The sequence below is a fragment of the Panthera uncia genome (genome assembly GCF_023721935.1).
Source record: "Panthera uncia isolate 11264 chromosome B3 unlocalized genomic scaffold, Puncia_PCG_1.0 HiC_scaffold_1, whole genome shotgun sequence".
Taxonomy (NCBI): Eukaryota; Metazoa; Chordata; class Mammalia; order Carnivora; family Felidae; genus Panthera; species Panthera uncia.
In genome coordinates, this window is record NW_026057582.1 from 2,355,026 (window position 1) to 2,377,418 (window position 22,393).

Genomic DNA, 22,393 nt, shown 5'->3' on the forward strand with positions numbered 1-22,393 from the left:
GGCCAGCTGTTGTATTTGCAAGGTCAACAGCCATTTGGCATGATGTTGGGGGACTACTGGACAGCCAGCCTCACCAGGTGCCTCACTCCTGTTGGCTTCTAACCACCCCATCTCCCGAGTTCCAGCCCCCTCCTTGTTCTGGGGGCAACTCTGCAGACTGCAATCTTCTCGGGGACCCATTCTACAGGTAGTGCCCAGAACTGCCCTTTACAGGTGACCAGAAGGGAGGACTCTGAGGCTCACCCCTCACCAATGGAGTGACGAAGGCACTGGCCGGCTCTCCACATTCAAGCAAAGGCAAAGGGGTGGGGACACAGGAGGCAAGTGATAGCAGGTGCAAGAAACCCCTTTATTGGGCAAAGCCACCCCGTCCTTGGTCTGCAGGGGCTGGGGACAAGGAGTGTGGAAAAGGGAACAGAGATCTTTTAATGTCAGGGACCCGTACATTTCTCGAAATGGGGCGGCGGAGGGCAGAAGGGGGGCTGGCCAGTCACACGGGGGCTCAGGCCTCCGCCTCGGCAAAAAGAGGGTTAACGAAGTAGCTGCGGCTGACGCTGCTGTTTTCCACCTGTGGGGCGGAAGGCTGCAGGGTGCGCAGGGTCAAGGTGCGTCGGCGCCCAGCACAGCCCCGGGGAAGACCGCTACCCACACCCGTCCCCTCACCGGCTCCACTGAGCCCGCCACGTCGAACACCGGGTTGGAGAAGCCCAAGGGCGCCACGAAGGGCGCTGGGGCCGCTTCGTCGCGCCTACTCCACCTGGGGAACAAGGACGTACATGAACCCCGCGGTCCTCCTCCGCGACGTGAGCCTCCGTCCCCCGCGGCACCCCCGCGTACCTGAAGCTCCTAGCGCCACGCAGCAACAGCGCCCCCGCCAGCAGCGCCAGCAGCAGCAGGAGCAGCCCCGCCGCCACGCCGCCTGCCAGCCCCGCGCGCATTCCCGAACTTTCCAGTCCCGCTGCGGAGCCGTCCCCGACCGGCGCGCCCGACTCCCGAACTGCCGCGGACAGGACCCCCAGGCCTTCGCCTACAACGGAGGGCGCCGGCTCAGTCTCCGCCGGGCGGGGCGGGGCAAGGGCCGGGAAAACGGCACCCGCGGTTACCGTGCTCGGCGACGTCCGCCAGGAGGGCACGTGCCAGCCGCCCCGCGCCGCCCGTCCCGTCGGGCCCGGTCTCTGCCAGCACCACCTGAATCTCCGTGTCTGCCTCGGCGCCTGCGTTCTGGCGCGGCACCTTGGACACGGCCATTTGCAGCCCCTGGTACTGGGGCTGGGGGGAGGGGGTGGAGACAGGGTTAGCCCAGGGACTTCGCCCTCGGACCCGCGGGGGCGTCGGCAGCAGGGACACGGGGTGGGCAGGTGCGCGGAGAGTAACCGCGTCAATGAGGCAAAGTGTGGCCCCGGGCGGGTCTTGCGGTAGGGGCGGGGGGGGGGGGGGAGCGCGGCCCCACTACCAGGAAGCCTCGCAGCAGCCGCGTCCGGTACCGCTCAATGTCAAAGGTGGGGCCGTGGGTCAGCGACACGATGGCTCCTGCGACAGGAGGGCCCGGGGCCAGCAGAGAAAGTGAGGCTGGGGGCGAACCAGGGTAGCTAGGCCGTCCCCGCAAACACGAGGGGGTGCTCACCGCAGAGGTCGCAGCACTGCCCCTCGGGCCGGAGGGCGTCACGGCAGGCGGCCGGGGGACAGCGACCGCCCAGGGGCCGGAGCAGGGCGGCGCAGATCCACGGCTGTACCTGGAGGCGGGCCAGCGACCGTCGGCACGGAGAGGGGGAAGGGCAGACCGCGTGGAGGGAGGGCCAGGCGCCAGCCCCGCCCCTCCCCCACCCTCACCCCCGGCGGACCCGGGCCACCCCGGCGCCCTCCGCGCTCACCTCGGCGTTGCCGCAGACGCAGCCCGACGGGTCGGCGCAGGCCTCGGCACCCACGCTCAGAGCGCCCGGCCCGTGGAAGCGCAGGCGGCCGGCGGGGGACGCCAGGAACGCGGCCAGGTCCTCGTCGCGCGTGAACGTCTGCGGGTGGCCGGGTCGCGGGCGGCGCCGGCCCGAGGAGGGGACAGCGACTGAGTGCCCGGAACTCTCGCGTGGGGCCCGGGAGGGGCCGAGGCGCGCAGAGGAGACGCGGGCCGGCCCCGCGCGGGCGCGCGCGGCTCACCTGGCCCAGGGCCCAGACGCTGCGGACGCGCACGGGCCCGACGCCGGGGCCGAGGCCCACCCGGAAGGAGGCGTCGGGCGGGAAGACGACGTCGTCGTGGCGGCAGGGCACGCGCTCGGCGTCCACGGAGAAGAGGCCGCGCGCCGCGCCCCCGGAGCGCCACAGGCGCGGGTCGTGCCACGAGAAGCGGTCGGGGTCGAGGAAGAGCGCGGGGGCGGCTGGGTGGGCGCGCGTCCCTGAGCTACGCGCGAGGGCGCCCCCGCCCCCGGCAGGCCCCGCCCCCGCCGGCCCCGCCCCGGCCCGGCAGGCCCCGCCCCGGCCCCTCACCTGCGCCGCAGTCCGGGTCCCTGCCCGCGTCCGCCGCGCCGAAGCCAGCTCCCGAGTCCAGGACGAACTCCCCGTCCCGCGGCAGGAGCTGCAGGAAGCGGGGGGGGGGGGGGGGGGGAGGGGCTCAGGCGGCCGTCCCGGGTCCCAGAGGGACCCGTCCCCCCTCCGCGACCCCGGGGGAGGGAGTGCAGACCGCGGAGCGGGCGGGTGAAGTCAGGGGCTGGGGGCGGCCCGTAACTGCCGAGGTTCAAATAAGCCCCAGGGAGCGGGACTACAGGCCGAGGAGCAAGACCCCGCCTGAGACCTGGGCGCGTGGAGAGTTTGGGGCAGGGTGACACTCGGGCCACGGCCTCTCACATCCCCCCACCGCGGGGCGGGGTGGGGGGAGCTGCACCAGCCAGGAACCCAAGCCGCAAGGGAATGTGAAGGCAGCCGGAAGTGGGAGGGAGGGGAGGGGGCTGCGCTTGGGGGTGCCACGGGGCCTCAGCGCGGCCTCTGTCTCCCTTGCGGGCCTGGGCTCCACCACGGCAGCCCGTGCAGCCCGTTCGCCACAGAAGTCCGGCCACAGCTCAGGCCTCAGGTGTCAGAGGATCTAAGGCAGCGGGAAGGCCAGGTGACGGAGTCCCCGCCGCCCTCTCCCTCCCCAGCGCCCCCAAGCCCCAGGCCCCCAGGCCTCCTCCTTCTGACCTTCCGGGTTGGGGTTGGGGTTGGAGGGGAGCGCTGGGCCGGGAGAGCTGCGCGGAGCAGGAATCGTGTGTGGTTCCCTGTCGCCGTGGGCGGCCCACTCAGGGCCGGGCCTCAAGCCCTAGCTGGCTTGTCCCCTGCCTGAGCACCGGCCCTGACCAAGAGGCCGACCCCTGGGGGGATGTGAGGTCACGGGCCAACTGTCCCCACACCCGAGGCAGCCCCACCCACAGGTGCCGCAGTGAGCCGTGGGGACAGACATGCCTCAGGAATGGGGGAGGTGGAGAACTTGAAGTCTTTGAAAAGAACCAGGGGTGCCTGGGTGGCTCCACTGAAGCCACAGCTTTGGCTGAGGTCATGGTATCACAGTTTGTGTGTTCAAGCCCTAAGTGGGGCTCACCACAGAGCCAGCTTCAGATGCCGGCTTCAAGTCCTCTGTCTCTCTTTCTCTCTGCCCTTCCCCAGCTTGCACTCTCTGTCCCTAAAATAAATCAACATTTTGGAGCACCTGGGTGGCTCATTCGGTTGAGCACCGGACTTCAGCTCAGGTCACAATCTCACAGTTTGTGGGTTCAAGCCCCACGTCCGGCTCTGTGCTGACAGCTCAGAGCCTGGAACCTCCTTTGGATTCTGTGTCTCCCTCTGTCTCTGCCCCTCCCCTGCTTGCGCTCTCTCTCCCCCTCTCTCAAAAAAATAAACATTAAAAAAAAATTTTTTTAAATAAATTAACATTTTTAAAAATCTTTAAGAAAAGAACCAAAGGGGGTTGAATTCAACACTATATTGTACCCAGGAAACCAATATAACACTGCATGTTAATCACACTGGAATTAAAAGTTTAATAATAATAATAAGAACCAAAAGAGAAGATATAAATAAATCATGAAACATGCAATCATTGAAAGGAAGAGCACATAGGTGAGATAAACACGCGGACCAGTCCAGCTGGAGAAGGCACAGTGACGGGTGTTTCTGCTGAGGGACCCTGCAGGGTGGAGCAGGGAAGTGCAGAGCCACCAGGAGAGGAGAGAGAATTGACATCCAGGTGCAGAAATGCATATATAAAGGGCGGGGGCGAAGGGGAAATATTTGAAGAAACAAGGAGCATGACTTTTGCAGATTTGAAGAAAGCCGGGACCCCTCAGATGGAAAGGTCTCCTGGAGCGCGGAATGGGAAACAAGGAAGATCACACCCAGACAAGTCAATGACACAGAGAACATTCTAAAACCTTCAGAAAGAGCAGATCACCCCGGGGGCTCAGAAGTCCGGTTTCTCAGCAACAACAATGGATGCAGAAAGGAAAAGAACTTCCCTTCTAGAATTTTATATCCAGCCAAAGTTCCATTCAAATGCAGGAGCATAATGAAAAGACTTCGGAGTGATGGCCGCACAGAGGCCTTCTCTGAAAACGCTTGGAAGAAATTGGGAGGGAAGAGGGCGGCGGCCGCACACGGAAGGACTCATGAGGGTGGACACAGACGCCGAAAAGCTTAAGAAATAAAAAGGACGGCCGGACGTGAAAACCTGGATGAAATATAACAATTTCTAGAAAAATTCAAAGTGTCAAAATGGGCACAAGAAGCAGTAGAGAATCCGAATAGACCAGTAAGCATTAAAGAAATTGAAATGTTAGTCAAGGACCTCGTGTTCCAGTACAAGTTTCTTACAGGTGAAGGATACTAACCTCTCAAGGAACAACTAACTGACTCCTTCTTAGACGTCATTCTGGGAAATGGAAAAAGGAGTGAAAATTGCCCAGGCCATTTCATGAGGCCCGTGTAATCTTGATTCCCAAACCGAATGGAGGACAATACAAGAAAAATTGTAGTTTTGTTTTACTTATAGATACAAAAAAAATCCCGTATAAAATATCAGCTGACTAGTTCCAATAGTGTATTTTAAAAGTACATGGTGGGGCGCCTGGGTGGCTCAGTCGGTTAAGCGTCCGACTCTTGATTTCAGCTCAGGTCATGATCTCGCAGTTTGTGGGTTTGAGCCCCATGTCGGGCTCTGCACAGTGCAGAGCCTGCTTAGGATTCTCTCTCTCTCCCTCTCTCTCTCTCTCTCTCTCTCTCATAATAAGAGAGAATAAACTTTTAAGAAGCTTAAAAAACAAAACAAAGCACGGTCATCATGGGGTTCCTGTCCCAGGACGGCTCCCGTCCCGACTTCCCAGACGTATGTACCGTGATGTCCCAGCAGGTGGCAGTGAGGAGTCTTGTGCCAACAAAATCCAAACATTCTGACGGAGGGAAGCCAGGTGTTAGGAAGAAGTGGCACGTTTGACCTGCAACTACAGGTCCCAGGGGGCCATCGGTCTTGCAACGACAGCTCAACCTCAGAAAACCTCATTAACAGGCTAAAAGCAGGGAGGGGGCAACCGCATCTCACTCAATTAAAAAACAACAACAGAGAACTCCACAAATGTATTTATGATTTTTTTAAAACGCTGCTAGCAAGTGAGTAATAGAATTTCCACAATTTAATAAAGTTCACGTACCAAAGCCCTGCAGCAAACATTCACTCAATGAGAAATGAGACATGCCTTCTCTTTCCCATTGGAACAAGGCACAGAGGCCCACTTTTGTCCCTCGTGTGTAACACAGGGGGAGAGGTCCTGGACGATGCTATTTGGAAAGAAAAAGAAGAAAAGGAGTCAGGACTGGAAAGAAAGAGGAACAACTATCAGTGTTTATAAAGATAAGCAAGTGGAACGCACAGTTTTTAAAAATAGAGAACCGTTCGTAACGCAAAGCAAACTATAAAGGTCTACGAATGGACCGATACTATACAAGACCTGCGTGGGGACCACTTTAAAAGTCCAGTATCGAGTTTTATGATGGATGCTGTGAGATATTTGCAGAGAAGTTCACGGTCCTGAATGGGCGGCTTGACAGTATAAAGCTGGTGTTCATTCCCAAACTTCCCGGGTTTTGTTGTTGCTGTTGTTCCCTGATAAAGCTACCCTACCATTTCTCTGCAGCATCAGATCAGCAAAGAACTAGTGGGCCTCTTGGCAGGAGAGTGGAGGGGCGAGTCGCCCTCGGGTAGCAGGACGCCCCACAGAGCCACAGCGTGAGGACGCGTGGTGCCGGCAGGAACAGGGAAAGCGAGCAGAGGGACAAGGGCCCCGAGAGAGCCCCGGGCACCCTGGGCACTTGATGAACAGTGGCGACAGCGCCATGAAGCTGGTGGTTCGGAGGAAGACGTCAGAAATCAGGCTTATCCCAGGGAGAAAAATAAAGCTGGTTCCCTAGCCGGGTCCCACTCAAGCGTGTGACCCTGGTGGCAAAACTGTGTCTTAACAGACACAGGGGTGGTTATGGCTGTGACTTGGCAGCGGGGAGGGATTCTTAAAACACCAGAAACACAGGTGTGAGGCAGCAGGTTCCGCACGGTCGATTCTGACGCCGGTTTCTGTTGGGAAGGGCACCACAGGCAGAATGCTCACGGCGGGAAGGCACTCGCAGTATCTCGCACCAACAGTGGGTTCATGGGTAGAAAATACGAGATTCCTCCAAAGGTAGAGATGGGAGAGGAGAGGGGGTTCAGGAAGGGGAAAATCCCAGGGAGGGAATCCCCAAACCTGAGAAAGACAAGTTAAAACGCGGCTGTGGCTGCACCTGTTACTAGGGCTACCTCTGGGCAGCCGGACAGCGCTGATGGCAGGCGGCGGGGAGGAGGGACCTCCGTGCTCCGGGGGTGGGAGGCGGTCGGGGGCAGCTCTGGGTCCGTCGTTCAGCCTGTTCCCGGGCCCCCTGACAGTTCCCACCCGGGCCCAGTGGAGCGGGGGGCGGGGGGGGGGGGACACAGCTCCCGCGGTGCAGGCAGAAGACAGACTTGGGAGGTGAGGGGGCACCTTCTGGGCCCCCAGGACAGGAGGAGGGGCTCCTAATTGGGCCGCAGGGGATGGAAAGAAGGGCCAGACAGAGGGACCTGTGAGGCATGAATGAATGCCTCTCTTAACATGCTCAAGCTTCCAAAGGAGATCACCAAAATAACTAGGTCATCAGAGCAGGGCCCCCGGCCCCAGGACCCCACCCCAGACGGACCCCCTGCCTGAGGGTTCCCACCGGCTCCGGATGCCCCTCTCCGCTTGCTCCAGGCTATTGCCTGTCCCGGGTGCCAGGATTACACATGTGGGGGGGTGGGGGTGGGGTGGGGAACGCTGGGTTCAGCTCCTCCCTCCAGGTCTCCACCCCTCCTCCACCTGGCTGCCCCTTCCGCATCTTGGTCTTTGGGTTGGACAGATGTGAAACGGCATCTGCACCCCCGATCTGCCAGGACCCGGGACCCCCAGTCTCTGCCCGACGGCCCCTCCCCAGGCAGGGACAGCTCACAGGTAGGGTAGGGGTCCCTTGCACTGACTTGCCCTGCCCCATGAGTGGCCGGGTCCCACAATTAATGCTGCTTTTGAAACTCATCAATTAACCAAGACACCTCAGGGAATGGAAATTAGGCCTGAGGTCCCCAGATCCTGCATCTGGGCAAGAGGTTGGGCGGGGCCAGGGCCACCAGATGCCCCTCTCCCCAACTCACCCATGCAAAACCCAGTGGCCTCCAGGAGAGGACTCCAACTCTGGCACCCATACCGAGAGCCCCCCCTCCCCCCAGCTCCACCTCTGCTCAGAGCCAGCAACCCTGACATCAGTCACATCTTGCTGGCAGGCGTGCGTTTGACACAACAATGATCCACCCCAGTGAGCAGTGGGAACTAGGAGTGACCCTGACGCTGCTGGGTCCTGGGAAATGACACTTTAAATCAGGGAGCACTGACCTTTTCTGTAAAGGGTCGGACAGTAAATATTTTAAGCTTTGAAGGCCACACGGGCTCCATCATGGCCACTCAACTCTGCCTTATAGTGTGACAGTGGCCATAGATGCTAGTGACCAAATGGGCAGGGCTATGTGCTGATGAAACTTTATTTATGGACACTGAAGTTTGAATTCTATATTTCACGTGCCACAAAAATGTTCTTTTGACTTCTTTCCCCCAACCACTTAAAAATGTAAAAACCATTGTTAGCTCCAGCCACGTGGCTGCATTTGGCCAGTAGCTTCCTGACTCCGCCTTTAAGAGACAGGCCTTATCAGAGGCCTTTCTCCCAGATCTTATCAGAGCCTTTAACACATAGCGAAGCTCCAGGCAAGCGCAGGATGTAGCATCTTCCAAATGTACAGGTCCCAGCCTGAGCTGCGACCACAGGACCAGGGCCTACTCTCCCATACGGTTTCCCCAGCCTCCCAGAAAGCCCTTCCAGAAGCCAAAGGCCCAAGGCCTGCACGGTTTCCCATGCAGGTGGGGGCCAGTCACAAGACAAGAAAGGGGCTTCAGGGGACCACCAGCCCCCTCCGACCTGGGTCTCAGCCGCAGCTCCCCCTCACCATGTCGGAGATGCTGTGACCTTCCCGCACCAGGACCGACACCATCTGCAGAAAGAACTGGCATTGGCTGGCGGACCCCCTTTGCCTCTCCTCGACCTCGTGGCCACGTGAGTCCCCGCCCCGAGCCCCGGGCTGGGGGAGGGGAAGCACCTTGTCTGCCGGGAACGCGACGGCAGCGCCTGCGCACGGGGTCCGGTTCTGGCTCCAGTTGGTGGCCACTTCGAAGTTGGTGTTGGGGACCCAGAGTTTGTAGGCCGCGCGGGTCATCGCTGGGGAGGGGGTGACTAAGTGCTTCCCGCTCAGACGCCCCAACCCCCAGGAGGAAGAAGGTTGGTCACAGAGCCCGGGGCACAGATGAAGTCTCCCTGTCAGCCCAGACCCTGCGGGAGCCCTGCCTCGGTGCTCTGACAGACTCCCACCGGATCTGCAGAGCCCGCTCCTGCGTGCCCTCCTCTAGGACACCCCTCGGTATCGCCCCCTAGCCCCGCCCCCAGTTTGCTGGTCGTTGGAGCCGCCGCGGGCACTGCAGGGCAAGGACAGAGACCACCGGGGGACCGATGTGAAGGGGGTAGGAGGCCTCTGCCCAGTAGAAAGCGCTGGAGGGTGGGCTCTGATCGGGATCTGTGTCCTGAGGGAGCCGCCAGGGGCGTAAGAGAGGAGGACAGGGGGCGCCTGGGTGGCTTAGTCCCTTGAGCTTCTGACTCTTGATTTGGGCTCAGGTCATGATCTCAGGGTTAGGGAGTTCAAGCCCTGCGTCAGGCTCTGCGTGGCGGGGTGGAGCCTGCTTGGGGTTCTCTCTCTGCCCGCCCCTGCTCATGCTCTCTCTCTCTCTCTCTCAAAATAAAAAAATAAACTAAAAATAAACTTACCAAAAAAAAAAAAAAAAGAAGAAGAAAAGAAAAGGAGAGAAGGACAGGGACTGAGGAGCGTTGGGGGCGGACACCTGGGACACGCGCCGGCCCGGGTGCAAAGGGGGAGGGCCAGCGCGCCCCCGGGGACGGGGAGACTGAGGCCGCGGAGACCGCACGCGCACGCTGCTTCGGGCAGGAGCCAGGCCGAGCCTCCCGGGCCTCCCGAGCCTCCCGCGCCCCCCGCGGCCTGTCAGGCGCTCCCCCCAGGCTCCCCCGCCCCCCAGCGCGCCCCCCGCCTACCGCACAGCTGCAGCCACAGCAGCGCCCGGCCCAGCGCGCCCATCCCGCTGCGGGCCCGTCGCGCCGACCCCGACCCGCAGACTTTGCCCCGCGGGGTCCACCTGACCGGGAGGGGCGGGGCGGGGCGGGGCGGGGCGGGGCGCGGCCGTCGGGCGGTTACACATTTACCTCCAGGCCCCGCCAGGAGGCGCCGGTCCGACTCGCTCCCTCCCCCACACTCAGCCCTGCGGGAACCTGAGGACCTTGGGCGCCCGGGAAGAGGGGCTCGTGAGGACCCGCCCGCTCCGTGACAAGGGTGGGGCTGGGGGGGGGGGGGCACGGTGGTGGCGGTGAACAACCTCTAGGGCCTCTGCTGTCTCTGTCCCTGCGCGTCTGGGGCTGCACCTACTCGGCCCACCCGCGGGAGCTGGGTGTCCAGCCTTCCGAGCAGGGCCCTCCTGCCGGGGCCGGGTGCACTGTGGACGGTGGTAGACGGGCTGAGTGGCGAGCGCCTAAGAGCGCGTGGTGAATGGCCGGCAGCAGGTGCCTGGTGAGGGGTGGAGGGTGCGTGCTCCGGTCAGCCGAGGAGGGGGGACACAGGGATGGCAGGCGGTGAGCGAACCCACCGATGCACACCAACCGAGCGCTGGCGGGTGGAGGATGAGTGGTGCGTGACGGGGTGGGTGTGGCGCGGTACTGGGGGGCGATGGGCGGTGGGTGGTGGGTGGTGGGTGGATAGAGGGCAGCGGATTGTGGAAGGACGGGCGACGGACGGCGGGTGGTGGCTGCATGAGGAAGAGAGATGGTAAGCCTGGAGGGTGGACAAAAATGGTGCTTGGGTAAATGGACGGCGGGTGCGTGAGACAGCAGTTGTAGACGTTGGAGGGGCTTTGTTGACATGAACGGTGGGCGAGAAAAGGTGGTGGCTTTGGGCCGACGAACGGCTGGTAGGTGAGACTGGCCGGTGGACGGGGGGATGGGGGGCAGGATTTAGATGGACTGTGAGTAGCAGGTTAGCAGACGGATGGCTGCCGGGTGGATGAGAGCCGGGGGCACAGCCGGACACAGCCGGATGGACGGACGGGTGTGCTGCTCATGCAGGGTGGCGGAGGGAGGGGGCTGGGGTGGCTGGGGGTGAAGGGGGTGGGTTTGTGGGGGATGGGATGGTAGAAGGCGGGGGGGGGGGGGGTGGACAGACTGGGGGCGGAAAAGGGGAGGGGGGGGGGGGGGGGGGGGGGGCGTTACGGGTGGGGCAGATGGCACCTTGCCGGTTAGGGCTGACGGCGAGGGGAGGAGTGGCAGGTGGCCCCTGGGTCCAGGGTGAGCTGATGAGGGCAGGCGGTGGGCGTGGCTATAGAGGTGGAGGACCGGGAACAACCAGAGGGAGCCCCGAGTTCGAGTACGCTCTGGGCGGTGCCGGCCCTGCCCGGAGGCGTCGGCCCCCAGCCCAGCCTGGGATGAGGAGGGGGTCTCCCAGGCCCCGGACTTTCGCCTTGTCTGCCTGTTGGGCTGACAGGACGCTCCGTCCCGGGGGGAAGCCCTCGCCAGGAACAAAGGGGTGTTTGGGGTCGTATCCATTCTGCCCCTTGTCTTGCTTCTGCCGGGAGGCAGTTCTGTTGACTAGGCCTTCTTGGGGCTCCAGCAGAGTGTCTGGCTCTGCCCGCCTCACCTCCTCCCACCACCCTACCTGTGGCTCTCAAGGCAGAGAGCTTGGAGGCGCTCTCCTCCCAAGCTGGGGGCTCCTTTCTCCCAACTGAGAAAGTGAACTGCTTTGAGGGCAAGGCCCGAGAGAGGCTCTAGAGGGTGGGGTGGTTGGGTCTTGGGGACCCGGAACTTTCTGACCTCCTTGGGCGGGCCACGTCCAGAGACATTGTTCTGTCTGAAGAGGGCGGCAAGACTCCCTGGCAATCAGAGAAACTTCCTGGAAGAGGTGGCATTAAAGCAGGATGAGGTCACAGCTGTAGCCACAGTGTGAAGGTGGCAGAACAGGATGAGTTGGGGCAGGTGGGCCGTGAGACCCTGAAGGGGGCATCCTTGCCAGTGGCTGACGTGGGTCCAGATATCAGAGGGTGACCTGGATAGGAGCCCATGCTGAGGCAGGAGACAGGCACCAGCCCTGCCTGGCCCAGCGTTGCCAGGAGTCCCTGCCACCTCAGGAGTGCAGACACGATGCGAGGAGCGGCTGAACCCTGGCACAGGTGCCCTGTGTTCACAGAAGGCCCCAAGCTGCACGCACAGGTGCCCTGGGTACCCCGGTACACATGTGGGCACACACTTCGGTCAGGAGCTCTGTGGGAAGTAGCAGAAGGACAAAGTCCGAAAGTGAGTTTCTGCCAATAATCAGGAAATGCCATGAAGCGGCTGCTTCAGGCAAGGTTGGATCCAGGGGCTCTCCAAGCTCTCAGTCTCTGTGTCTGTCTGCGGGTCTCAGTCTCACTCTGTTTCGGCTTGGCTGCCCTGGCTGTTGGTTTCCCTCTATGCACAACCTTCCCGTGGCAGGAAAGGTGGCCCCCAGGACAGCTGGACCCCACACCTCTCTGACTAGGCCGCTGGGCATGGCTCAGTGAGGTCTCTGATTGGTTCCTGTTTCCAACTGTGCCCCAATCGCACGGTGCAGGGTTGCCGTGCTCCGACTGGCCATCTCAGCCCCCACCTAGTGTGAGGGCATTGTGAGTGACAGCCCTGCTCCCCCGCCCCAGGGTGGGGGGACAGATCCCCCGTGGTCCCCACCCAGACTTGCAGAACCTTGGGGATCACCCCTTTCCACTGTCCTGCCCCCCTACCTTCTCTACAGCTCTGTGGGGTGGATCAGCCCAAGGACAGTCCCCAGCTCCTTCCCCTTCACCTTTGTCCCTGATTTGCTGTGTGACCTCAGGTAGGCTCCTGCACATCTCTGGGCCTTAGTGTCCCTCTGGAGGGACTGAGGCTCCAGCGTGCTTGGTTCTCTTCCTGCGCAGGGAGAGGAGCCGGGGTGGGGGGTGGGGGGATGGTGGGAGGATGAACAGCAGCCCCTCTTGGCAGGGCTCCTCCTGTCCCTCCGGTCTCCGCATGAAGTCACCTCTGCGGACAGGCCATCTCCTCCCCACTGCAGCATCCTCCGTGAAGTGCCCCCGGGGCCCACGCGGTACCGTGGGAGCACAGGAGCTGCTCCTGGGAGGAAGGGATGGCCCATGCTCCTCCCAGGGCCGGCTGGTCACCCCCGGGCCCTGCAGTCCTGCACAGACCCCTGCCAGACTCTGGCCCTGGAGGGCCCCTCATCCTCGACCCTGCCGAACTCCAGATTTCTCTCGGCCTTTCGTCTGCGCACACACTCGGTGCCAGGCCTGTAGCAGGGGCTGGGGTGCGGCCTTCCCGGATCTGCCGCTGGCCGGGGGGGAGGCAGGGGTGCATGAAGGACGCGCCACAGCCATCTGAGCAGGGCTCTGAGCAGCCAGAGCGTCGGGGACAGTGAGGGGGCAGGCCTCCGTGAGAAGGTGTGTGACCCCCCACCCCCCCCAGCTGCCTGTAAAGGCCCAACAGGCTAAGGTCACCACAGGGTGTGCCTCCTGCCAGGCTGGTGGCCACCACTGGCTCAGACCACATGTCCCCCCCCCCCGCCCCCCCCACCACAAGAGTGCTTTCACAGACTCCCTCGCATGCTCTCCCCGCCAGGATGCTGGCCTCTGGTCCTCAGACCCGGCTGCCAGCCCAGCCCCCTCAGTGCCCTGGGGGGCCTCTGAGCTCTGCTTTCCTCCAACGTCAGCCCTGAGGTCCAGGGGTCCACTGGGGAGCAAGGCAGGGGGTCGTAGGCTTGGGGACATTCAAAGCTGCCCCTGCGCCTCTAACTCCTTATCCAGCCCCCGAGGAACATGCCGGATGCCTCCGGGCAGCCCCGCGGCACCTACAGGTCCCAGCCAGCCCTCCACGGTGCCCTTGGACCTCCTCCGCGGACTTCCGTTCTCCCAGTGGCGGTGGTGTTTTTCACGGATCTCTTTGGTTCAGGATTTAGCTTCTGCAGCTGTCCGTTTTCAGGAAACTGGAAACACTCGCTCTTCACGACAAGCAAGCGCATCTCCAGGCCTTCGCCCGTCCGGTTCCGGTACCGTCCCTCAGGTCAGTGGGCGGGTCCAAGCACCAAGGTGAACCTCAGTCACGGAAGACCAGCAAAGTGCAGGGAGGGCTCCGGGGACGGGCCCCTCTCCAGACCTTGATCTTCTCACTAAAGACAGATCCTCAGAGAACGCAGGCACACGGTGGACTCCGGCATCTTTGCAGGTTTGGTCCTCGGCTCCTGTGGGATGTCGCTGCCTCCGCGAGCAGGTCGATACCAACAGTGGCAGAGCCGGCAGCACGGGGAGGCCTGCACACGTTCCTGCACCCTGGCTTGGCACGAGTTCCTAGCTGGCCCTGCAGAGGTCTTGGTTGGAGGGGTTCAGAACAGAGCGGCCCCACCCCGGCCCCCTGAGCCGAGGGAGGCAGCCCCCGGGTCACCAGGAACCGCCCGGTCCCTCCTCTCCTGGACCAAGCCTCCCAGGTCGCTGGGCGAGCAGGGCTGTCCCCAGTGTTGACTCGAGGACCAAAGCCAAGGCCGTGGGCCGGTCTGACGTGCTCCTACACCGTCAGTCCTGGCTGAGGTCTGGGTTCAGGTAGGGGAGCTGCTCCGAGCACCCCATTTCTCATAACACCCGCCCTCTGCTGCTGGACAGCGGCCTAGATCTGCGGCCGCCTCTGCCCAGTGTCCCCACCGGCGCCTCCGGCCCAGGTGCAACCAGCAGGGGGTGCTCTTCTCCTGGGGTTTATTGCCCACTTCCCTTCCTGTAGGACTCCAAAAGTTTCCAAAAGGCTGAAAGCCAAGGATCCAGTTCTGAAATCCCAGCTGAGCCACCCCCTCCGAAGGAGCTGGAAAACCCCAAGCACACATGGCCTTGCAGCTGCTGCTTTATGCCTCGGGCATCCCAGCCCACAGAACTGTCCACACCGTGTCCCCGGGCCGGGAGGTGGGTCAGGGCTGTCCTCAGGGCTCCCACGGTGCCGCTCAGCGTCCCTGCTGTGGTTGCGACCCCGGTGGGAGCCCAAGGCTGAGCACCAGAGACACGGTTGGGGCGCAAGCCCTTCACCACAGGGTGGGGTGAACTGGGACCCTCCAGGCGGAGGGAGGCGGTGCAGGAACCTACATTAGGAAGGGCCGGGGTGGGGGAGGGCCCTGGACTCCCCACTGTGTGTATCACCCTGGCTCTGAGGGCATAGGGTGGGGAGGACTCCCCCCCCCCCCCCAGTTGAGGGACAGCAGGAACAGTGTGACCAGAGAGCCTGTGTGGGACCCTGGATGGGGCCACCTTCCTGCTGCCCACAGTGCTAGTGGCCCAGGGGGGCGCAGTGGTGACATGTGGGGGAGCAGGGCAGTGGGGGAGGGGCTGGGCGGTTCCCAGGGACTTTGCACTGGTGCCGGAAAGCAGCTTCCACACGGATAATTTGGGGGTGCCCACACGGGCTTCCTGCCCCTGGGCCTGATCCATAGGACCACCTAGAGAAATGCTGAGCTGGGAGGAGGTCCTTCTGGCCCTCCAACCCCAACACTCCTATGAGCAGCTGCTAGAACTTGTCGCCTGGAGCCCTACAAGCACCTGTGAAGGTCAGCGCTGGTACAGTTTTGTTTCTTGGTTTTTGTTTTTTCTAAGCGTGGAGCCCAGCGCAGGGCTTGAACTCACGACCCTGAGATCAAGACTTGCACTGAGATCAAGAATCAGATGCTTAACCAGCTGAGCCACCCAGGTGCCCCTGGTACAGCTTTTTAATAACCACGTTCTAGAAAGGAGAGATGCTGTCCTTCCATGACAGATGAGGAAACGGAGGCTCCAAGAGCACAAAAGCCCACAGCCGATGAACTGGTGGACCCGGGGCCAGGGGACACCAGGTCTGGGGCCCCTCCACCATTCCAGATGCCGGGGCACCGGCCTGGCAGGAGAGTGGGGGCCACCTCCCCTGCTCTGGACCAGGCCACAGACTTGAGAGAGAGGCTGCCGGGCGCCCCAGCCTCCGGGACTCGCCGAGGTCAGAGCCACTGCCTCGCAGGGGAGGCCAGGAAGCCACGGGCAGGAACGGCTCCACAGTCTGCAGGGTCTAGTGCAAACCAAGCATACGAGACCCCTTCTGCACACGTTAAGAACTTGAAGATGGTGACGGCAGAGGACTGAGCCAAGTGTGGGCCCTTCTGAGTGTGGGGCTGGGTGAGCACACGGGTCACTGCCAAGGCCACTTCTGAGAGAAGAGCCTGGGAGGCCCCACGGAGGCGGGGTGGGGGGGGGAGGGCCCCCACACCCCAAGCCCAGGGCTCTGCCTGTGGAGACGGCGGAAAGAGAAACCAGGACTCCTTAGTCAGATTTATTTTCCTCTAATCAGACAGTTGAGCATTTCCAAGTTTTGCATTCTACACTCTTACAAACTTTAGTTATTAGCATCAGAAACACAAAAACATCGCAAGACCTCAAAACACAAATAAATACCAAATAAAACCACACACAATATACAGTAAACAAAAATATAAAACATAATAATGCTATCAGAAAACCAGACATGTTGTTAATTCACATGAACAACATGATTATTGCTGAGCAATAACTTATACTGTCTTTTTGTTGTTTTTTTTTTTAGAAGAGCAGAAAAACAGGACGTGAATCACTGGTCACAATCACTTGGAGTGTCAAGATGGGGCCTCACAGCGAGCGGTTACTACAGACGGCAATTTTTAAAACAGGCGGGTTAAAAATACAGAGTCAAATGAGAGATTGGCCTTCTTTGGTCTTTGTTTTTGGGTAACAGAACTGGACGAAGAGGTGCGCCGTCAGGGAGATTGCGGCTCTAACAATGTCACACAATTGTCTACACGGGTTCACACACTTCTGTGATCACAGATGCTATTCTATAGGTAATTCTTGTAGAAATCCTTGGAAATAATGCCGGCGTTTGTGTTTACCAATTAAGTCAGTTTGCTGTTGAAGGTTATCTTACTTGTCTAATGGGGGACTGAGTTATAAAAACCAATCACCACTAACGGCAGGAGTGGCACAGCCATCCCGGACTTGACCCTCTTCCAATGCGACAGTTCGCGAGACTCAAGATGCAGCAGCGGAAATGAAAGGCAAGCACTGCTCGGCGCCACCAGGGCCTCCCCACACCAGACCGGCCACCTCCGCGCACGTGGGCCACGGGAGGCCAGGGGGCAGCACCCCCCGGGGACCCCCACCCCCCGCTGGCCCCGGCTCCCCGGTGACGGCCTGCCCTGCCCGGCCAGACAGTACCGATGACCAGGTCACCCGCCGACACCGGAGCCACACACGGCCCTCACCCGACTTCGGCCCCAGTGGACATAATTCTATTTTGGAGAAAATAAAGCTGTCGGGATTTGCAAATGGAAGACAGAACCATGGTCTCGGGCTGACAGGCAGATTTGGGCGACAGACCCCTCATTCACCTCCCACATGCTCACAAAAGGAAGGGGCTCCCCCCGGCTCTCCTCCGCACTCTGAGAAAGGTCTGGACCAGAAGGAAGAAAACAGTATTGAACAGCTCTGCTGACCCAGAGAAGAGGGACTTCCCTTGGAGGGCTGAGGTTGGGGCACGAGGTCCCAGGAGGAGTGCGGCTCCTGACCGGCCCCGTGAACACTGGCGGAGAGGCCGGGAGCCAGACACGTCCGTGATGGGCACAGAAGGACAGTGTCCCCCCTCCTTCACGCACAGAGTAGGGAGGTGGTGTGCACCCCCCGGGATGTGAGTTGGGGGCGGGTGGGTTCTGCCACTCTGCCCACCTCCCTTGGGCAGACAAAGAAATGACCCACCACGGGAACCTGCCGTGTTTAAGGGTCTGTCCAGACACCCCGTCCCCTGCTGGCTGCAGGATGCCAGGCCTGCCACCGGTGGCCATGACACTGCCTGCTGATGACAGCTGCAGGCCTCACCTGGGACATGTGGCCCCAGCGTGGGTGGCCAAGGACCCCGCCTCACCAAGGTGGGCCGCAGTGGTACAGGGGAAGCCTCGGGGGCATCGGCTCTGCCAGAGAGCCCCCTGGAATCTGGGCAGCATCTGAAGGGCCTGGTGGGGGTGGCCGCCACGGAGGACAGGCTTCCTGTACTCCACGGCCCTCTGGGGTCACAAGGCGAGGAAAAACTGGATCGGGCAGGAAAAGAAAGGCGCATCTGGGCCGAGAGCTCCCTTGCTCTACCTGCTGCCTCGCAAAGGCTGCTCCGGGAGGAGGCTGTGAATTGGGGCCACAACAGTGGCCCCCACGAGGCCTTCCCTGTCCACCTGCACAGCGACCCACCCTCAGGGGGTCAGCGCCACCCTCTTGTAGGACAGGTCTTAGAAGAACAATTTGCGAGCGTTCCTGTCTCCTCTGTGTTACCTATGAACCTAGGACACTGAAAAACCGAACTTCTAGAAGAGGCCCAGGTGAGGGGACTCCAGCCTCCCCGGGGCCGGTCTAATCCCCAAGAGCCAAATGCCACTCCGCCACTCAAAGACTCCCAGCCTCTTGGGGCAGGCCCCTCACTCACGCCCACCACACCGTGTGCTCCCCAGCAGGTGCCCACCCATCACCGACAAGCCCAGCCCCGGGCCGCCAGCCCCCCAGCAGCCTCCACGGTCCGCGCAGGAGTGAGCGGCACGCGTCCAGAGAACCACACGAGGCAAGCAGAGACAGTGAGTTGTCTTCATTTCCGGCACGAGGCTGACAGGGAAGCCGACTGGCTTGATTCACACGCAAGACTCGGTGGTGGTTTTTCTAAAGCGCTGGAACAGTTTTATCCCATGGGGAAATCTGTCACTTTTAGGAAACAGGAAAAGTGCACCCAATACACGCCGCGTAGGACACCGTTCTCTTGTTGCTGGGACCCTGGGAAGCCGGGAGGGTTGGCCGCTCGGGGACCACAGCCGGAGGCCGGCGCCGGGCGGCGAGCACCAAACCGGGGCACCGAGGAGTCAGGATGGAAGCAATGCCAGGTGCGTCCATCCGGGCAGGTCCTCGAACTCGGGTCCTTCGGGAGGCCGCTCTCCGGACAAGTGCGCGAGAGGGAAGATGTGCACCAAACGGTGGCCGAAAGGCACACGACCCACCCCCCCGCTGTCGCCAATTATTTTCAAGCCACAAGATGAGGCTTCTGCACATCCTCACCCCAGGGGATGGCGCCAGCTCCTGATGCCACGTCCTATGGGCTCCTCGGGAGGAGGCCCAAAGGGCCCGTCATCTCCCACTAGGAGCGTGTGTGGGAGGGGCGACTGGGAAAGCGCCCCCCACCAAGGGACAGATGCTTCCAGAAGTGATTCCAGGTAGCCCACCCCCAGAAGAATTTCAACCAGGAGAGGCAAAGAACTGTTGTTGTTGTTGTTGTTGTTGTTGTTTTACCAGACCAAGAGGTTGCTTTTATCTCAAATGTGTTACTATTGTCCACACTCTTAGTGATGGGGGAGGACGCAGGCATGCCACAGGCATGTCCCCGCTGGTAACCCCTGGCCTCAGGAAAGCCACCTGAGGCCAGGCAGGAGGGGCTGCCAGGCGTCCTGTCTCCCCTGGGTCTCCGGGGTAGAACCAGGGCAAGGTCTGGAGGAGGTCGGGAACACCTTTGAGGGACAGCGGTCCCGCAGCACCCACGGGTAGTCCTTCCTCTCTGCACGGGGACTCACGACTCCTTCTGGACAGGACGGAGGAGGCAGACTGGCCCTCAAAGCAATGGGGGTGGGGGCAGGGTGGGGAAAGTAAAGGAGATGAATAGCCGAGCACTTAACTGCTAACGGGCGTGGCAGGTGCTTGGAACCGATGAGGTCACTTACGGAAGGGGACGGCGTGCGCTAGGAGGGCACTTCCAGCAGGCACTGGGGCGGAGGCACGCCCAGGGCAGATGGCAGCACCAGAGACACGGCGGGCCACCGGGCACCAGCCCAACCGTCCCCGCGTGAGCACGGGGGAGCCCAGAGGCAGGCAGTCTGAGGTGCGCGGCCCAGATGCGGTGGTTCACACACACTGGTTTAGCCCAAGGAGCACCCGTCACGTGTAGCACCCATCAGTGGTAAGAGCACCCAGAAGCGCGGCGCACAGCGGGGGGCGCAGGGAGGCAGGGCTCCGGCTTCTAGTCACAGTTGGACCATTGAAAGAAGGTAAACAGTGAGTGAGCTGAGAAGATGCCGTCTGGGCAGGCGCAGGCTGGGACGGTCCCCGGGCCACCCTTCCGGAGGGAGCGGTGGTTCCAGGACCCCGTCCGTCAGCCTGGGCAGGCCCCCCCGAGAGCGGCGGTCTCTGGAATGCTCAGAGGGTTCTGCTTCGTGGCGGGTGGGCGCCCACGGCCCAGGCGGGGACACGGAGAGGCGCGGTGGCTGCCCCGCTCCTGCCCTGGGGGTGGGACCGCGCCCGTGCTGGGACCAGGCGGCTCGCTCTGGGGGCCCAGAGACTTGGAATCTGTGATGACTGAGCAGTGGAGGCTCCAGAAGCGGAAGCTGAGCCTGGCTTCCTCAGCAGGCACGGGGCTGTCTGAGGGCCCTTGCAGAGGCAGGGGTCTAGTGGTCGAGAGGAACGCCGGGTCAAACTATCACCTTCTAGAGTTACAGTGAACACAAAGCCAGGGTCGAGAAGCAGCATGTCACATCTAAGGCACATAGACAGTATGCCACCACCTCTATGCAAAGATGTCGCCTTTGGAGATCGTTAACAGAATGCAGCAATGTGACAGGATGAAGAAAAACACACCTGCTGTGGCCTCCTTCAGCACGAGCCACCTGCCCACCCCCGGACCCTGGACGCCGAAGGCCAGAGTTGTCAGCAACAGAGAGCGTGTCTGAATACGTGGGGCAGAATTTTAAAAGCCTACAGGATTTTGTTTAGAACTCCAAAGTTCAACAAATGCCCTATTTTAGGGTGAAAACAATTATAAATCTGAAAATGATGCACAGCATCCATGAGCAGTTTCCCTTTCGTAATAATTTTGAAGTAGTGTCATTAACTACGACAGAGATTGAAGGTTACATTTCTAACGAGAAATACAGCAGGTTGAGTATGCTCTTTCCTATCACAAGTGATAACCAGCGTTTGATAGTTTACATTTTCTGCCAAGAAATATCAGTCTATCAACGTTTTAAAACAAAATGTCTGCAGTAACAATTATCTTAGAACTTCAAATTAAAAAATGATTCTGAATTCAGACTTCCAAAAAAGACCTAGGTGTACTTCAGGGTCTTCTGACAAACAAATTATTAAAACAGAGACCAGATGAGGCCTTAAAAATAGACAGTATACTATATTTGAAACAAGATTGCACTCTTGAATTTTAGAATATATTAGAATTGCATTATTATCTCATAAATTCTTCTTTTACTTAACATGCTGACATGTCCAGCTGTCCCCAGGTGTGTGCGTGTGCGTGTGCGTGTGTTTTCTTTTTTTGGTGTTCAAGTTTAAGGAAGAAAAAACCATGGTTCTTTTGTTTAGCATATATGTGTTCCACCTTAATTAACTAGATCTTTAAAAATGAAATGAAAACCTTCTCTGACAGCAGTATCTATCACGTTGGAGGATAAATAATTCTTCAGAGTGGAGCTGCTAGTCTATTAGAAAACATGTCGGGTGTGTCCTCACACGCGGCTCCTCCCGCCGGCCCGCGGCCACCTTCTGCTGCTTCCTCCGTTCCACAAGGTCCTTTTCTGAGCGCGAGGACCTCGGTGGAGACAGCCGGTTCAAACCCCCCAGAGGAGTTGCCTTCTGCTCAACCCACCTCCCCAGTGACTTGTCAGGGGTCAGGCAGATCCGAAGTATCCACTATGACTTTAATAAAAATGGTATCATCTTTAATATATGTCCCGTTTTCTAGCACAGTTTGGGCCACAAACACCGGGCAGCCGGAGGCGATATTCATCTCCCCGGTGGGTTTCTTGAAGCTGCTGCTGTTGGGGTCCGGCTTGAACGCGTCTCCCAGGTGACGCCGAGAGGACCCCTGATCCATCAGCATGAGTGTCACTTTCTGCTTGAACGGCCAAGGAAGCAGGGCATCGTATTCTCCGCGCATGATGACAAAAAACAGCGACAGATGCGTCCCCTTGCCCATGCCATCCCCGTTCAGGTAGACCCTGGCACACATCTTATAGCCAAAATAGCCCGTGTAGAAAGGCTGGCTGTAAAGGGACAGGGTCTTCCCCATGACGGCTTCCTGCTTCCGCCGCTTGTAATCTCGGATCTTCCAGATCAGCACGCCATTGTAGCTGGCGGTCTCCAGGACCTGGAAGCGCAGATCCATGTCGGCCAGGCGGATGTCGTGGACGCTCAGCATCTGGTCGTGCCGGCTCAGCTGGGACTCCAGCAAGCCTGCCGCGGGTGAGGACAGATGGGGTGAAGGAGGCCTGTGAGTGTCAGGAAGGCTCGGGAGCCCCGTTCCCGCCAGCACTGGCACTAAATGAAATGGCTTTGGGGGCGAGGACCGGCACCTTCACGTGTCCTGAAACACGGGCCTCAGGCCCCTGCCTTGCTGGCCCCCAACACCCACGGCCACAGCCCGCTGGGATGCAACACCGGGGGTCACGGGGCCTTGTGCGGCGCAGGGCACGTCGCTGCGGCGCCTTCCTTCCGGCAAGGCACCCTCAGGGCCCCGTGGGGGCAGGGACAGGCCACCCTCTTGCTCAAGTCCCCCTGACTTCCGGCCTGATGCTTGGAGTCACCTGTACCCTGAGTGGCCTCTCCCCATGTCACTCCCGGTCCTCCGC

General features: G+C 60.6%; 2 protein-coding genes across 6 annotated transcripts in view; both read right to left on the reverse strand.

Annotated features, from left to right (window-relative positions):
* Positions 1-330: 330 nt before the first annotated feature.
* Positions 331-8,899, reverse strand: AMN (amnion associated transmembrane protein). The gene is made up of 11 exons (XM_049612091.1): positions 8,699-8,899; positions 8,549-8,593; positions 2,479-2,566; positions 2,152-2,369; positions 1,872-2,009; positions 1,625-1,733; positions 1,454-1,530; positions 1,104-1,269; positions 838-1,027; positions 664-757; positions 331-583 (listed from the first exon to the last, which is right to left on the reverse strand). The coding sequence occupies exons 1-11, from the start codon at positions 8,813-8,815 to the stop codon at positions 503-505; spliced, it is 1,323 nt and encodes a 440-aa protein (XP_049468048.1). The 5' UTR covers positions 8,816-8,899; the 3' UTR covers positions 331-502.
* A 7,132-nt stretch (positions 8,900-16,031) lies between these two features.
* The window catches only part of TRAF3 (TNF receptor associated factor 3), a 131,438-nt gene continuing 125,076 nt past the window's right edge, over positions 16,032-22,393 (reverse strand). For all 5 annotated transcript variants that reach the window (XM_049612097.1, XM_049612094.1, XM_049612096.1 and 2 more), the window contains one exon: positions 16,032-21,998. In XM_049612097.1, coding sequence (XP_049468054.1) covers positions 21,427-21,998 — 572 coding nt within the window. In that variant the 3' untranslated portion in view covers positions 16,032-21,426. The remainder of the gene's footprint in view (positions 21,999-22,393) is intronic.